This window comes from Lepidochelys kempii, chromosome 16, assembly GCF_965140265.1.
Source record: "Lepidochelys kempii isolate rLepKem1 chromosome 16, rLepKem1.hap2, whole genome shotgun sequence".
NCBI classification, from domain to species: Eukaryota; Metazoa; Chordata; order Testudines; family Cheloniidae; genus Lepidochelys; species Lepidochelys kempii.
The window spans coordinates 10,886,880-10,902,894 of NC_133271.1; the positions used below are offsets into that span (position 1 = coordinate 10,886,880).

The following is a 16,015-nucleotide window of genomic DNA, read 5'->3' on the forward strand; positions in this document are numbered from 1 at the left end:
AAACACCTTTGCCAGTGCTGGTTCTCCTTTCCCGGAATCTCTGACGAGTGAAGCCATGACTGGTACGTTCTCTGCTATCATAAGTTTTCTGCCTAGTTTGCTCAGGCCATTCTACCCAGGCTTTAAACAGTTATGCAATTGTAGGATTTTTGCTGGGGGCTTCATTCAACATCCTGCAGCGTCCAGCCAAATCAAGAAATAAAGGAGTACCAGCTTTGGTAACCCCATAACAATAATTTCCCTTTAAAAATGTTGAGTGCAAGTACTGAAGGGTCAAAAATCCTCCTGTTTGTTTCAGTGCAGTATAAAATATACTAATAATGAAGTTATGGCAAAATAACCATATGATTGCTCCCCAAGACCATTTATTCCAAGCAAAGCCAAGTAAGTGTCTTTAATGATTGCTCCCCCACACAAGCTATCCAAGCCCCTATAAGCTAGTGTCATATATACATACACTTCACCTTGGTCTACTTTTAATTTTATAATACATTGTTACTTAATATCCTGTGGGTTTGTAATGTATATATTTAAAATTTCACCAGTTCATCCTGCTTTCTCCCCTCCAACCGCATCTCCTTCTTAGGTGCACTTTCCTATCATCTGGGCTTTCTGGCTTTATAGCACCAGTTGTTAGCTAAATAAAACCCACAAAAATCCAATGGAAATAAATCAGTGTTTAAACTGAAAGTGGTAAATTCAGAAAGAGGATGGGTTATATTTTCCACCTCCTGGGAGGGGTCCATAGACAATGTAATGTTGCAAAAAAACAAATATATAGAATTATTTTTAAAATTAGAACTAAGTCTCCCTTTAAGTGCTGGAACAGGCAGAAACTGCCCCCTAATCTGTCAAATCCACCTGCTACTGCATTTCAAGCCCCCCCCCCCCCCGTTTAGGCAGTCACGTGTGTTAAATGGAGGCAAATCTACCAAATAAAATGTGAACAAATGCCTCTTTACTTCCATGTTTGACACACAGACATGCTTCCTGTTGCCCGTGCGAATGGTATATCCTCAGGGCTAGGTCCTTTTTCCCCTACCCCATGGATGCTACGATAACCTGAGTTGGAATTGGTGGCCTTGTGTCCTTCTCTTAGTTCAAAATGAATCATTGCAGTACATGCTGTAAATGCAAACTCCACCTGTTTCTACAAAGACCTCTGCTCTGGGACTCTGACGGTAGCTTGTGCAGAGGACTCTGGCTATGTGAGTACAGCATATTGCAGCATAAAGTCTTACTATCATTTTGTGTCTTTTGGTTCACCTTTTTATATTTTCTTTTGGCTCCGGTTTGATTTTCCAGTTGTTTTCCTTTTAACTAGAAGACGATGTCTCTGTGGCTTCCACACTTTCTGAAGCTTGCCCGGGCTCCTTCCAAGATGCACGCTGCAGCCTGCATTCGATAGGACACAGCCTGTATGAGTCTCCTCCCGATGTCTTTTATAGTTTCTCTTCTCTTCTTTATTTTCTCACCTTTTTTTGTTTTTTGTTTTTTGTTTTTTGCATGTGCAGTTTTGTAAAGCAAACTCGAGGTACTGTATCTCGCAGCTCGTCAGTCTCCAGCGTAAATTCACCGTGAGTTGCTCTCTGTTACAATATTCAGTAAATGGATTTATGATATATATCTATATATTTATAAACCTCCCTGCTTCCCACCCTCCCGATGCCTTCCCACTTCCCTTGTTTTTTCCAAAAGTCATTCACATCATTGTGGAAAACCTCCAGGCCAACATACGGTGGAAGGACTGGAAGGTGTACAGCAGTGCCATATAATGTTTGTGATTTGAGCGTGAGCAACTCTGTAGTGTTTTGTACATTGGGTGTGAAGTCCTCCACTTCTTTCCTTTCTTTTTTTCTTTTCCCTTTTCTTCTTTCTGCCCTTCTCTTTGTCCTTTCCTTACTTAGTAGTTTTCCTTTCCTTTCCCTCTTACTTTCTTCCTTGCCCTCTTCCCTTGTTTTGTGGCCTGTCTTGTTCTCACTTTTATTACTCTGTGTTACTTATACACTGGGCTAATGGTTCTGATGTTCCACCAGTGTTTGCACTTTTGGTTCAGGAGGAGAATGGGGCCCTACCATGAGCGTGCTCTTTAAAATGAAAGCTAGAATGGGAGAGTTTCAAAGGGGTCCAGCTTCTGGAAACAGGACTCAAATGGGACAATGTTTGAAAACTCTGCATAAATAACCCTTGGAAATTTGTTATAACGAGCAGACACGCTCCCCCACTCCCTCCTGGAGTTTGAGGTTAAAGCTCCAATGTATCCTAGAATTTCTCAAACATGGTGGTAGACCCGTCAGCCATTCCACCCACTTCCCATTAAAAATCCCCCCTCTCCAGGACTCATTGTGAATCATGAGTAGGCTTCAAAGGTACACGTTGCAGGTTTGTAGAAAATACCTTTGATCCCTTCCACGTCATCAACTCATTGAGTGTCTCTGGCTTATACTTTTATCATTTTGTGTTACTTTTCTACGGTGTAATGCTCTTGGGCAGACAAGTAAGTGCAGTTCAGACACGAAGAGCCAGATCCTCAGGTGCGTCATAGTAGGGCTCAGTGTGCCTGAGCAGTTGGGAAACAGAAGGCTTTCCACCACCTTTCTACCCCTTCCTCCCACTCCCTGATTCCAAATGGCATCTCAGGTCCGGTTTGGCCCCGGGACAACTTAGAGATGTTTGGACTGGTTTCTCCAATCTCTGTTCACTTTGTGCCATGCTGGAAAATTCCCCCTTTGTAGGGGGAGTCACTGTCTGTGCAAAGTTGGTGGAGAGGATTGTGATGCCTCCTTCACCAGTTGTGGTGTCTGTCTGTTGCTTAGTACACTGGAAGCCTCTTGCAGTATAAGGGGAGGCAGGTGGAAGGGAGAAGAAGGCGGAGGTTTGTCAGGGAAGGGGATGTGGCGAATTGAGTCTATGCCTGATTCTGTGCTGGTGTGGGACTTTACTCCAGCAGTGTAACTTAAAACTGCACCAGAGCAGTGTAAAGCAGCTTTCGTGTAAATGTGAACCAGGCCCGTTATCTCTGAATTTGACCCATATTGCCCATCTTGTGGAGACAGAGGCAGGCTGCACTTTTTAGAAAACTGAATCTGAATGACAAAGACACAAATCACGGGAGCATCATTGACCCTAAAGCCACTTTACACCTGTTCAGTCACGTAGTGGAGCCTTAAAGCAGGTGCAGATATAGTTTATATCCACATCAAGGCCCCTTCACACTACCAGAGCAATACATGTGAATCAGGCCTGTTGTGTGTAAGGCAGATCTAGGATTCTGAAAGTTTAGCTAAGTCTGCATTTCTTTCTCTATACGGATCGGCAGTGCTCTTCCCCAGCAAAATACTTGTTTGAGTAAACAATTCACTGGATCCCATAGGCAGCTATCACTAGTTATATGTCACATGTAGGATTTCCAGTATCCAGTTTGCACCGATACAACCCCCCCTGTAACGAAACGTGAAGGACCCTGATTCTTAGTTACACTAAGGCCTACATGCAGTTTTTACACCAATATAACTGTTTTGGCTAGAGGTGTTGTTTTTTCTATGTAAACAGTTAAATCGGTACTAGGCAGTACTGCCCCCTCCACCCCCCGCGTAGTGTGGATGCAGTTATACCAGTATAAAGGTGCCTTGTAGCTAATTCTCCTTCACTGTGGAAATACTTATACTGGTAGAAGATACCTTTATATCAGGATAATTGCATGTACTCTATGGGGATTCAAACATTTTAGCTACACTGGTACAAAGGGGAATAATTTTTAGACAGGGCCTAAGGCCATGCCCTAGTCATGTAAAGCACAAATAAAACTTACTTCCACTTTAACACTGCTTTGCATTGTGAGCGCAATGGAAAGTGGCTTTAATATAACTAAGAATTAGGCCCTGAGAATTCATGGCTACTGATTGGAAACATAAAAAATTTCCACTGGGATTTAGATATTTTTTCAGTATTCACTGTTTAATTTTGTCCTACGGGAATTTGTTCAATTGAAAATTGTAAGTGGCAAGAAAATCAGGACAAAAATATTTCAGGTGGCTTCTTAACAAAAAGATATTAAGGTGAGTCACCTTCTGATGTAATTTTCAAACCTTCGTGTTGTAATGAATTTATGGTACAAACACTGCAACCAATAAAAATCCATGTTTGGTTCACTTGGGAAGAAAAAACAATTAAACATAGACAAACAATTATTTTTTCTTCTAAAAAGTGAGTTATCATTGGCATAAAATACATGCTGAAAACTGGCAACTAGCTGCTTTGTAAAGTGTTAACACACAGCTAAGTGCACAGTTCTACTTCAGGTATAATTCAAAGACAAAGTGCCTTCAATCACCCAAGTCACAGGTATCTAGGGTAACATATGATCAATGTTATACATATTCTATTTACCTTAAGATGGGCAACTGAGTCCCAAACTATGCAGTTACTCACTCGGTTGGGATTCTCTTTTTATTAGAGTTATTTGTTTGTAATAGCACCCATGATGCATCAGTCTCATTCCAGACATAAAAGACAGGGTGATCTCAAGACATGTTGTAGATTATCAAACAAAGAAAGGGCCAACATTTTCAATCCTGGGTTCCTATAAGATTAGAATCATAGAATATCAGGGTTGGAAGGGACCTCAGGAGGTCATCTAGTCCAACCCCCTGCTCAAAGCAGGACCAATCCCCAACTAAATCATCCCAGCCAGGACTTTGTCAAGCCTGACCTTACAAACTTCAAAGGAAGGAGATTCCACCACCTCCCTGGGTAATGCATTCCAGTGCTTCACCACCCTCCTAGTGAAAAAGTTTTTCCTAATATCCAACCTAAACCTCCCCCACTGCAACTTGAGACCATTACTCCTCGTTCTGTCATCTGCTACCACTGAGATTAGACATGTAGCTCCATATTTAGGCACCTAAATAAGATGTTTAGAGGTGCTGAGCACCTGCTGTTCCCATTGTAGTCAGCGGCTGAAAATTTTGACTAAGCAACACTGCTACTTACTCAACATACAGCTACAACAGTGATCGTGATCAGTGACATCTTTGCAGTGGACTCACGTGGTAATCTAAGCACGTGGTATGTGGAGTGGGAGGAAAGGAGGACATGAATCTAAAGTGCTATAGTGGGCACACTAGGTAGGCGTCTTGGAAATCTAGCTGGGAAATTATAACTGCTGTTGTGTCACATTTAAGCCTTAGGGCAAATTCTGCCCATGGATGCAGTCAGTGCCCATTGACTTTAAAAGAAGTTGATGTTCTTGGAGCAATTGCTTCTCTGGTTAAAGCCATAACTGCATGATTCTGCAGCACCCATCCAGGAGGGAAATAAAAAAGCTTTAATATCCCCTGGTCCTCATTTGCCATCCAAATTACTGTTCACCCATATCACTTGCTTCTGCCTGAATTCACCGTCCATGTCTTCTGTTTTATCTCCATTCCCACAGCAAAAAGCTTCATTGAACTAAATTGTTTTGTTCTTATCAGAACCTATGCGTTCCGGGATTTAAGCCAGAACCCAGTGTGGGCTGTGCAGTTGTGCGTAATAATCGCTGAAGTGTCTTGTTGAAATTATAACGAGTGATGTAGAGAAAACAACACATTGAAAAGGAAATGTCATTTGACTGGATTTAGGAGGACTTCTGTGCACTGGATCATTCAATATGTTTAAGCTAGATGTGGTGTTTGTTGAATCAGGGCTGAAAAGTGCACTTTTAACTTGCTTTTAGTAAAGAATTTTTCACCCCTATAATTTGGTACTTAGTATGCAATTACTTTATCACTGTGTATACCAATGGTACCAAAATCACAAGGTCTAAAGAGAAATCTACTCAATATGGTATGAGTGTGGTGACTTGGTATCTAATAAATATTTTCTGGAGTTCTCTTGAGTTTAGAATTTGCTAAAAGTAGTAGGCTTCAGTGTATACTAATAAATTAATACATGATCAGATAATTTGACACTGAGTAATTAAAAGACTCCGTGTATTAGAGCAATAGGCCGTGGCATGCATGATGGTGCATTTTATTGAATCCAGATCCTGCAGTCCTCCTTACTCAGGCAAAACTCCTACTGATTTCAACAGAAGTTCTGCTTGAGAAAGAGCTACAGGCTTTGGCTTTGAGGACTGCATCATCTCTTTGGCTGTTTGAAGATGTGAATCATAGAATCATAGAATATCACAGTTGGAAGGGACCTCAGGAGGTCATCTAGTCCAACCCCTGCTCAAAAGCAGGACCCATCCCCAATTAAATCATCCCAGCCAGGGCTTTGTCAAACCTGACCTTAAAAACTTCTAAGGAAGGAGATTCTGCCACCTCCCTAGGCAACGCATTCCAGTGTTTCACCACCCTCCTAGTGAAATGGATGACACCATTCATTTTGGTGTTCGAGGCTCTAGCAAATTGCACTGTAGTGTGGTTTATTGCTTCTTGTGAAATTGAAATTCTGGAGAGACTGGATGGCTCAGGGAATTGATAATGAAATACTAGAGCTTTCCTTTCTAGTTTACCAATCCGTAAAAGCCCGGCTCTATAATGACCCAAAGTTGTTACCATCTAAAGATTGCTCGATAGCCTGCATGAAATGAGTTGAGGCTTGCTTTCTTCTTCCCAGTGGATAGGTGTCCGTAAGAGATGGAGTGGATCATCCAATAGGTGGTTGTTGTAATCCTCTCCTCTATGGGGTCACTGGATTACTGAGGTGCAACAATACTTGTTTTGGTACAGTACTTGAAAGTGTGCTTAGTGTACAGTGGCAATAGGGCAAGAGTTTAAGCCACTTCAGCTGATGAACCTTATAGGTTCTAGCATCTGGCAGTTCCTCTGATTGCCCCAGAGCCTTCCAACCCCTGCTGACTTATCACCCTCCAGGCAGTAGAGAGAAGAACAGCAAATGTACTACTTAATTCATTCACCCTAGTGGCCTCCTTTGACCTCTGACAACTCAGCTGATTCATTACAATATCTAGTTTATATGAAAAACCGCTATCAAAACTTAGCACGAATTTTGATGTTTGTTGGCAGTTTCAGCAGCGAGACCAAGAACTGAACATGTCATGGAGAACAAACGCTCCAGGCCAGGGCTAAGACATGCTGACAGGGCAGCATGACATAAGTCAGCATTTGTGCTTCCTGGGCTGTAACTGCTGTTTGGACAGAAGACCCTAGCCCCCAGAACTACCAGCCAACTGAGTGCCCTTCACCGCCACTATTTGCATATTAATTGTTTTCTTCCAAAGAGCTAGAAAGTGAAAGAGCATTTTTATATGAGAATACTAAAAGTCAGGGTCCTGTATTTATTGGTCTCTGTTGATCCAGGAAGTTGACATTGTTGATCGTTTTCAAGCCATTTCATAAATCACTTATATGCTTCCAATACGAGTTTAATAGAGAATCTGAGCTGGTCACAAATCAGAATGTTCAAAAACTGTTTTTGTCCTGAATTCAGACAAAAAGTTGCAATATCAGTTTTTTTCACAGAACAGAAATTGTAATTTTCAATGGGCTGATGCTCATATAATGTTAGAAGGCATCTTTGGACTACATCTCCTGTGAGGTCCCATGGTCGTAGGACTCCCTTGATGTACCAAGGCAATTCAACCTGCAGGAGACTGTGGTGTATCATAAGAGATATGGTCCAGCCAGAGAGCGGAGCCCATAGACACTCAATCTACAACTCCCAAGAGGCAGTGCAGGAGCTGAGGCGGGCAGAGTTTTAGTGTTGAACTCACAGGAACAAAAATGTTTCCGTTGGGTTTAACAAACCAAAATGTTTCAGTTCGGGTCAACTCAGAGCAAACGGAAATACTTGTTAGATTTTTCTCCATAGAAAATCAAGACATTTAGGCAAAATTGAAATTTTCTCTAAAAAAAAAAAAATTCCTATTTTGATTTTGCGGAAATCGTGTTTTTCATCAAAAAACATTTCAGCAAACAATTCCCCAACAGCTCTAATCAGAAAATATTTTTTCTAGGATATGTTAAACATATAGGGCCAAATTTTGGAGTTCTTATACAGCTTTTATTCAGTCTATACTCAGGTAAAATTCCTAAAGATGTCAATGAGAAAATATGTATGATTTTTTATTCGTTTTTATTCAAGTGGTTTATATAAAACGGTTGTTCTGGAAGGTAATGGTCCATTACATAAAAGCCGCACTCTAAAACGGCTGTGATAAAAATGCCTTAGGCAATAAGAAAGTTACTTGTTCTTAAATGTGATTTTAAAAAGTACCAAAAAGGAATGCACTGTACTTTCTTGAATAATCTAGATTGTGATTGGCTGATATTTCATTTATATTATTTTTAATGAGGAAATAGAGGAGTCACCGGTCAGGAAACTGATAAATTAACATCAGTTTTATTTGACACAATGTCTGTTTTGTACAGAGAGATGTAAATGATCTGATTATAGATACTGCTTTATTGTTTGGTAGTCAGTCTCTGAAGCCAAGTAGAATTGGTGGCATTATGCAATAAAATCCACTAATCATAATATCTGCCAATCTGTTTTGTCATGTCAGGCCCTGGGGAACTAAAGCTGTGTATATTGGCGATACCACTATAAAGAATTTGAAGAGCTTTGTTGGTAGGGAACAGAATAAAGACAGTGGACATTGGAGTTTGGGAAAGAGAGGTGGATCATGACTCAATTTTTTCCTCTTATGAGGAGGTCTGCAGAAGGAATAATATGGAGAGCTATTGATTTAAAGCACCAGATCAACAGTACCAACAAAAGATGTGATCACAGAGTTCATAGTTGCACTTATTATTGTAAAGAACCATTGTGCTTAGTTCACACCCAGCATAGACATATCTGCTGCTAATGCTATATTTAGTATCCTAAGGTTTTGTGGTACCCCCATCACTTGAGTCATTTAAAACTGAACTTGACAAAGCACCAGAGAATGTGTTAGAGGGAATAATTGTTCATTAGCTAGATTTTTTCCCATCTCTTCTGCGATTCTTTGTGTGCAACGCACATGAACTGTATCCTCATATGGTAGTTGAATGATCCTGTGTTTTGTCTTAAGGTGACATTGCTATTGTGCCATAAATAAGTCTGGTGAATAAGTTCAAAAGCCTTCCTCTCTGAAGAAATACAACATCAGAGAAGCATCACTGAAATGTGTCTATATTTCAGTTACTGTGAGAACATGTGAAAAGCAGGAATCAGATAAATTTAATCGGACAAGGAGAGTACATAATTCCCCCAGCTGCTTGAGCTTTTGCTCTGAAAAGCTCTAAATACTGTTCCTGGAAGGACCAAACTATTCAATTTCCTTATTCCCATTTCCCAGCCAAGACCCTAACATGCACCATCACTTGCTCCTGATGTTCTTGACTAGTTTGGGTGTGATGATTAACTGCGGGCATGCTTAAAACTTTGCAGATAGTGTCTTTGCTTATCTTTTTTTTTTTTTCATTTCGTTCCATAAAATAAATGTAATCATTACTTCCAAACCTCACCGCTAAGTAATTCTCTTGCTCTTTGGCTTGTTAGTAACAAAAGCTAGTGGCTGGCAATGGATTTTTTGTGTGGGTGTCACCCTTTGCTAACTGTCAGTGTAAATGATGTGACCTCAGTATTTAGAGATTCTGAAAAGTTTGTTGAGTCTGTAATTTTGCTGTCCCTGTAAAGGAAGCAAATTTTGCAAAATAGACTTCATTAATATGCAAATTACTATGCTCTTACAGGTTCCCAATGGTGTGTGTTCTTAGCAGCAGCTTCAGTTCTCAGTTGTCCATAGTCCAAACACAATGGAACACCTTGCAACTCTGAGATAATTGCATTTTTTAAATGACTATTTTGTGTTCTTAATACATGTGAAAAACAACTAAAAAACAAATCACACTGCCATTTCCAGAGCAAATGCTTCCTGCACTACTAGGTCACTGGCCTGAAACTTACACAAGGGGAAGATCTCAAACCCTACTGCAAACACCACCATATAGGGGCTGTAACTGGATAGCAGCCATAAAGAAAGCCTCTGAAATCTCCGGTCACTCACCACTTGGTAGCGGCTGGCGGGCTGGTGGTGATCCATCCCGGCCGCCCACGGGGACAGAGTGGCGCGGCCCAACCCCGGCTCCTCTGCTCCCGCATGCATGTTCTCAAAGTTTCATTAGCCACACAGGTAGGAAGTCATACCACTCAACGGCACAGCCATTCACCGATTCAAATCTAGCCTCGGTTGATAGGAATCAAAAGTCTCTACTTGATGATGACTCTCAGTCTGTCTAGGTTTTTACCTGGCACCCCTCTCCATGGTCTGAGTGCTTTAGGAATTTGTGTGGAATACATTGGGGGGTCTCAATCCAAGTGCCACAGGAGAGGTTACATCACAAAGAAACCAACCACCGTTGCACTGATTGTCCACTTTACTGGCCAAGGGCTGCATGGGTCACAAAGACAGAACTCCCCGCTGGAGATGGTCCCGCCACGTCAGGACTGCAGCCCGCTGGAAGGGTGGCGTGTGGGGGAGTGCACGGTGCTGCCGCCCGAGCTGTTTCTGTTCCGTGGCTGGATAGAGCACATCAGTCAGCGTTAGGGCTGTCACCCAATTAACACATCATCCCTATGTGTTGTTTTCGTGCTGACAGCAGGGTCTGGGCTGCACAAGACGCTGAATTAAAAATGGTCCTTGCCCCAAGGGCTTTAAAATCGAACGAACCGTATCAGCTCAGCAACTTCGTGCTGAGCGCACACAGGAAATGAAACGCAGTGCATAGAAACACACAGAATCATGCTCTAGCTTTCTTGCTGTTTTCCCTGAGCTTGAGCATCACAGGACAGATTCTCTCCCTAGCACGACCCTGTTTGTGAGCTTCCGCAAACCTCTAGTATCTCTAGACCAAGCACACAGCAGAACGAGCCATCCCCGCTGTCCCGGGGGACCCCCGGACCATTGGTTGCAGCCCCCAAGCTGATGGAGCCATCCCAAGACAGTCAGGAAATGCTCTGGTGTGGTCCCTTTCCCGGGAAGCTTCTGCTGGCAGGGCCCGAAGGTGGCTTGTCCTGATTTTAAAATTGCCAGCCCCTCAGGTGAGAATTGCCCGAGGTTTGAACTACTTTTGTAGAGGCTGCAGTTAAATAGCTGTGAATTGAGAGAGCAATGCAGGTGTCTGAGCCATACTGAGTATCCCACACTTACTCCTCAAATTCCCATGTCAGCCAGCACGCGTAAGGAGGCAAGGTTCTGCCAGCTGGGTATCTTTGGGCAGACGCTCGGGGTTGTCAGTTACAGGAAATAGTTGGAGGGCTTTCCATGCTTTCCCTTTTCTAGCTCCTTTTGAGAGCAAGCAGTACTTTAAATGATCCACTAAGCAGGTAGGCCACTGGCTTAAAATGTGCTCACCCTACAGGAAAAGCTCCTTCCAAGAAAAGAGAAGCCTTCATATTTGAACTGAACAATCAGCTGTGTTCGTTCTGATTTGTGGTCAAATCAGATTAATCTGTCTGACTGTCCTCATCCCCTCCGAGTGAATATTTACATACGTTTTTGCCTCTTTTTAGTAAAACCAGCCAACACCACTCTCAGTAAAATGCAGCAGATGTCTGAGATGCAAACTTTTCCCGACAACTCCCGTGGCATGACATAACTCCATCTGAACGCTGCTTCCCATAGGGCCTGAGAATGGTGACTGACACTGCCAGTCTGAGTCACAGAAACTCACACTCTGGTTTGTTCTGTCACTGAAGCAGACCCAAATGAATGTAAAGAAAACACTTCTGGTTTCCTATCTCCACAGCCTCTCCCAAGGCGGTCAGTCAGCCTCACAGATCTCCTGTCCCATTGCAGGGGTTCATGTTCCTGACCGGGGCTGTTTAGCATCCTGTGTCCCAACTGAGATTACACCATAGAGCTGCAGATTGGTGTCTGAGAGGGAAGAGAGCGTTTCCTTTCTTGGCAAAAGGATTTTTGTGAAGGAACCATTGGCCAGTTCTGTTCTTATTTAAGTCAGTGTAAAATCCAGAATAACTCCCTTGAATCCAATGGGCTTCCTCTGGTTCCTCAGTGCTGCAAATGAGAGCAGAATTGGACCCCAAATCTTTAGAATGTCCGGTTTAACTAAAAGAGACCAACAGGAGTATATCCTCTCCTTGCTTCAGTGGTTAGGCAGAGTATGTATCGGCATGCCCTTATTGGCAAGGCTGCGGTTGCTGGTATTATGTGCTTATAAAGAAGTCCTCATCCCATCTGTGTTGTATCACCCTCCAGATCCTCTTGTGACGGGTGCAGGCTAGTTGTATGTGTCTCACGTGCACTTTTGACAGACTTGTTCCTGTGGCAGCTGAGATCAATGCCACTTTGGTAATGACTGGCATGTGCCTTGGGCTTTGGATATATCGGCGTCTACCTCTCCTCCCCATGCGCCAATGGGATAGTTCAGATTGTCTCGGGTGCTCAAATGACCATGTTCTTTGTTGAAATGGGAGAAGGCTGGGGGCAGGGCATTCTGGGTGAGGGCTCCTTGACTATGGATTCCACTTCCTGCCTCTGTTCCCCAGCACCCAAAATCTGCTGAGCTTCAGATTGCACTACCAAGTTCAGTCTTTCTCCCAGGCTTGCCCTGGTGATCAGGGATAGACTGTTGGTTAGGGAAGGGGTCAGTGGATGATTTGGTGGAATTTGGAGTGTTACAACGGTCCTTTAGGATTTTCAGGAGAAGTGGCTTTAATTTGGTAATTGTACACACCCCTAGACCATGGGATGGCCATGTTTTAGAAATCAAAATAGCCCTTTCTTATAGTACCAGTTGTGTGGGGAGATGTCACTAGCACTCTGGTGACCCCACTGGCTTTATCTGCTCATGTGTTTTCCGCTAGTCATTCTATCTTCATCCCTGTGTTTTCTTTGGCTCAACCCTACAATTCCCTGTCTCCACTAGAAATTTACATTTTCTTTTAAAATTTCTTTTGGAGAAGTGGAGCCAAACCTGATGCTGACTATCTCCTTGTCTTTTTCTCCTCTGTTCTGCAGCAAACAGCAGAACTCCTCCAAATCCAAGTCCGTTTGGGAACAGAGGACCAGCCAGATCCGGATGCACAATTTCCGGGCCAGCTGTGAGGCGCTGTACAATGAGCTCGACCCGGAGGAGCGGGTGCGCTATGCTACCACCCTCCACATCCGGCCAGACATGAAGACCCATTTGGATCGGCCTCTGGTGGTAGAGCCAAGGACCGAAGGGCAGAACAATGTCGGTAAGCTAAGCCCGGTGGACGTCCAGGAGACGGAGCAGGCCAAGGCCACCTCTGCCGACAGTGCAGAAGTGCCACGGAAGCACCACCGGCATCGGGATAAGGACAAGATGGGAGAGCAGGAGAAGAGCGACGTGGCCAAGGATGAGAACGGGGAGTCTGGCACAAACAATAAGGAGGAACGTCACAGGCAGCACAGGAGCCGCAGCAAAGAGGCAGAGGGGGGCAGCAAGGAAGGAAAAAGTGACCGCAACAGAAGCCAGGAAGGGGGCAAAAGACACCATCGTCGGGGCTCCGTGGAAGAAGGGGCTGAGAAGGAGTACCGGCGGCACCGGACCCACCGGCACTCAGCGGAGCGGCAAGCAAAGGAAGGCAACGGGACAGCCAATGGTGCCAGAAGCGAGCGGCGTTCACGTCACCGAGGAGGGTCAAGGTCAGGGAACCGGGAAGGCGATCCTGGCTTGAAAGGAGAGAATGGGGAAGAGCCCCACAGACGACACAAGATCCGGCACAGAGCTCTGTCGACGTATGAGTCGGTGGAGAAGGAGAATGGGGAGAAGGAAGGAGAGGCTGGGGAGAAAGATCTTAAGAACCATCAGCCCAGGTAAGTCAGCATTGCACACACAGACCTTGTTAGTGTGGCAGCTGTGGGGGGGTTCACTGCAGTATTCTCCAGTCATTCTCAATAGCAGTGTGGGCTGCGAACCCCCACAGGGGTAAGAGGACACAGCCACCCCACCCCACGGCAACAGGGGCTGTTCCCCCTGCAGGACAACTTTAAAATTTGGTCAGAGCTCCTCTGGTCAGTGCTGCCTTGAAGTGGTGTTGAGCTAGGATATCTCTGGCCTGGCCTGGCCTAAGCCTTTCCCCATCTCGGGCCTCTGGCAGAGGGAGGGTTGATGAAGAGTTGCACGATTGGGCTCCTGTTCCTGGCTAGCTTCCCAGCATGGCATACGTGTTCATGGTTGCACCAGCAGAATGAATTGAACCCAATTGCTTTTAACAGAGTGTTGGACTACGATTGTATCATACTGTAGTATTTACTTAGCAGAGTGTTGTTACTGTTGTTATTTATCATTTGTGTTACTGCAGCATGTAGGCGCCCTAGTCATGGAGCAGGACCCCAGGGTGCTAGGTGCTGTACAAATGCGGACAAAAAGATGGCCCCTGCCCCAAAGGCCTTGCAATCTAAGCAATTTTGTCTCCTCTTCCCAACCGATTTTCCATCTTTCCTCATGGCAAAATGTCTGGGGTGGAGCAGAAAGCTGACTGCTGAGTGTGGCCTGAAAGTCATTGTCAGACACCAGCACATTTTCCATGCCCTGTGCATTTCACGGAGCCAAGCTGTTCCTTAATAATGTGTATACATTCACGCTGTCTCTCTGATGGCCTACAGCACTGTCATGGCAGTGTTGTAAGGTGTAGTCTGGGGGCCTGTTGCGGGGTGTCTAGTTGCCTTGGGCTGCCCTTCTTTAATATTTAGGGTTGAATACATCATTCTAGAATGTCATGTGGTCTGCATGGGGCAAAATAAGCCCCAAATGGCACAGCAGCTTCGGAGCATGTAAAAAGTGTCTCGGTACTAGGGTTTTGCCCTTCTCAATGGAGATATGTTAGCTACCATCTACACAAAGCAACTGTCGCTGGACTGCCATAAGCTCACCTCCCCTCTGGGAAGAGCTAGGCTGTATTTTAAAGGCTGTAGAGCTAATTGACAGCATAGGAGGTGAATCTGTTTACGGGTGAAATTACAGGCATGCAAACGCTATGGGCCTGATTCTGCTCTCGGTTCTGTGGCACACCAATGGGCTGTCGTGCCATTGAATTCAGTGGAGTTACTCGTGACTTACGTCTGTGTCCGTGAGAAGAGAACCAGCCCATGTGTTTGCCATGTTAAGGTTTGTGTCATCAGTGCCTCCTCGCTCCTCAGACTCTACACTGCATTTGGGAGATGGGTAGACATACACCTCCTGATTGCAGTGCAGAGTTCTCTGTGCAGGTCTGGTTCTCCACTGCCTGGTGCCTTATGCAGTCTTTTACACCTGTGCAAAGTGTTCAACAACGCTGTTCTGATTTGTAATGTTTACATGCACTTTGCAGAGTTGCAAAAGGCTGCAGCTGTTGCAAGGCAGTGGAGAATTAGGCCTTAAGACTTGTAACCCATTCTGTCCCAGGGTTGCTCTATGCACAAACTGACATCAAAATAATGAAATGGCTTTTAATTCATACCTGATGGTATATTGGTACAAGTCTGTGTGTGGATGGTCTGATTTTGGAATAAAAGTGTTCTGTTTCTCCTTTGCGTAAACTGGTAACCCCTAGGGCTGCCTAAGTCATGTTGGGGTCACACAGACTCCCCAGAACAGCCCAGGATCAGCAGGGTACAAATAGAGTTGTAGGTTTTAAGGCCAGAAGGGACTAGCCAGCCAGGCCTCCTGCATAACACAAGCCGTAGAATTTCACCCAGTAATTCCTGCAGTGAAGTGCATGACTTGTGGTTGAGCTGGAACGTAGTTTTTAAAAAGACATCCAGTCTGGCCACGTTAGCCTCCCACCCTGTGGGCTATGTAGCTGTGTGCTACGCCTCCAAGAGGCTTAGTGCACAATTGCACATCGCGTACCTTCACAGAGTCGTGGAGCTTAAGGCCAGACAGGACCACCAGATCATCTAGTCCAGCGGTTCTCAAACGTACTCGATCCTGTCCCCCTTCTTTGTGTCTGTAGTCATTTGTGCACCGCTCTCCACCACACAAGTACATATACCAATAAGAAACAAACCAACATGCGACTCTCCCTAAATACTGAGAACAGTAAGGCCTTGATT

The 16,015-nt window shown here is 44.4% G+C and overlaps 1 protein-coding gene across 12 annotated transcripts in view; it reads left to right on the forward strand.

The window, feature by feature from the left end:
* The window catches only part of CACNA1B (calcium voltage-gated channel subunit alpha1 B), a 473,291-nt gene that overhangs the window by 345,801 nt on the left and 111,475 nt on the right, over nt 1-16,015 (forward strand). For 9 of the 12 annotated variants that reach the window (XM_073313878.1, XM_073313882.1, XM_073313876.1 and 6 more), the window contains 2 exons: nt 1,515-1,577; nt 12,974-13,795. In XM_073313878.1, the coding sequence (XP_073169979.1) occupies nt 1,515-1,577; nt 12,974-13,795 (885 nt within the window). The remainder of the gene's footprint in view (nt 1-1,514; nt 1,578-12,973; nt 13,796-16,015) is intronic. The other 3 variants (XM_073313889.1, XM_073313883.1, XM_073313886.1) reach the window with 1 other exon arrangement.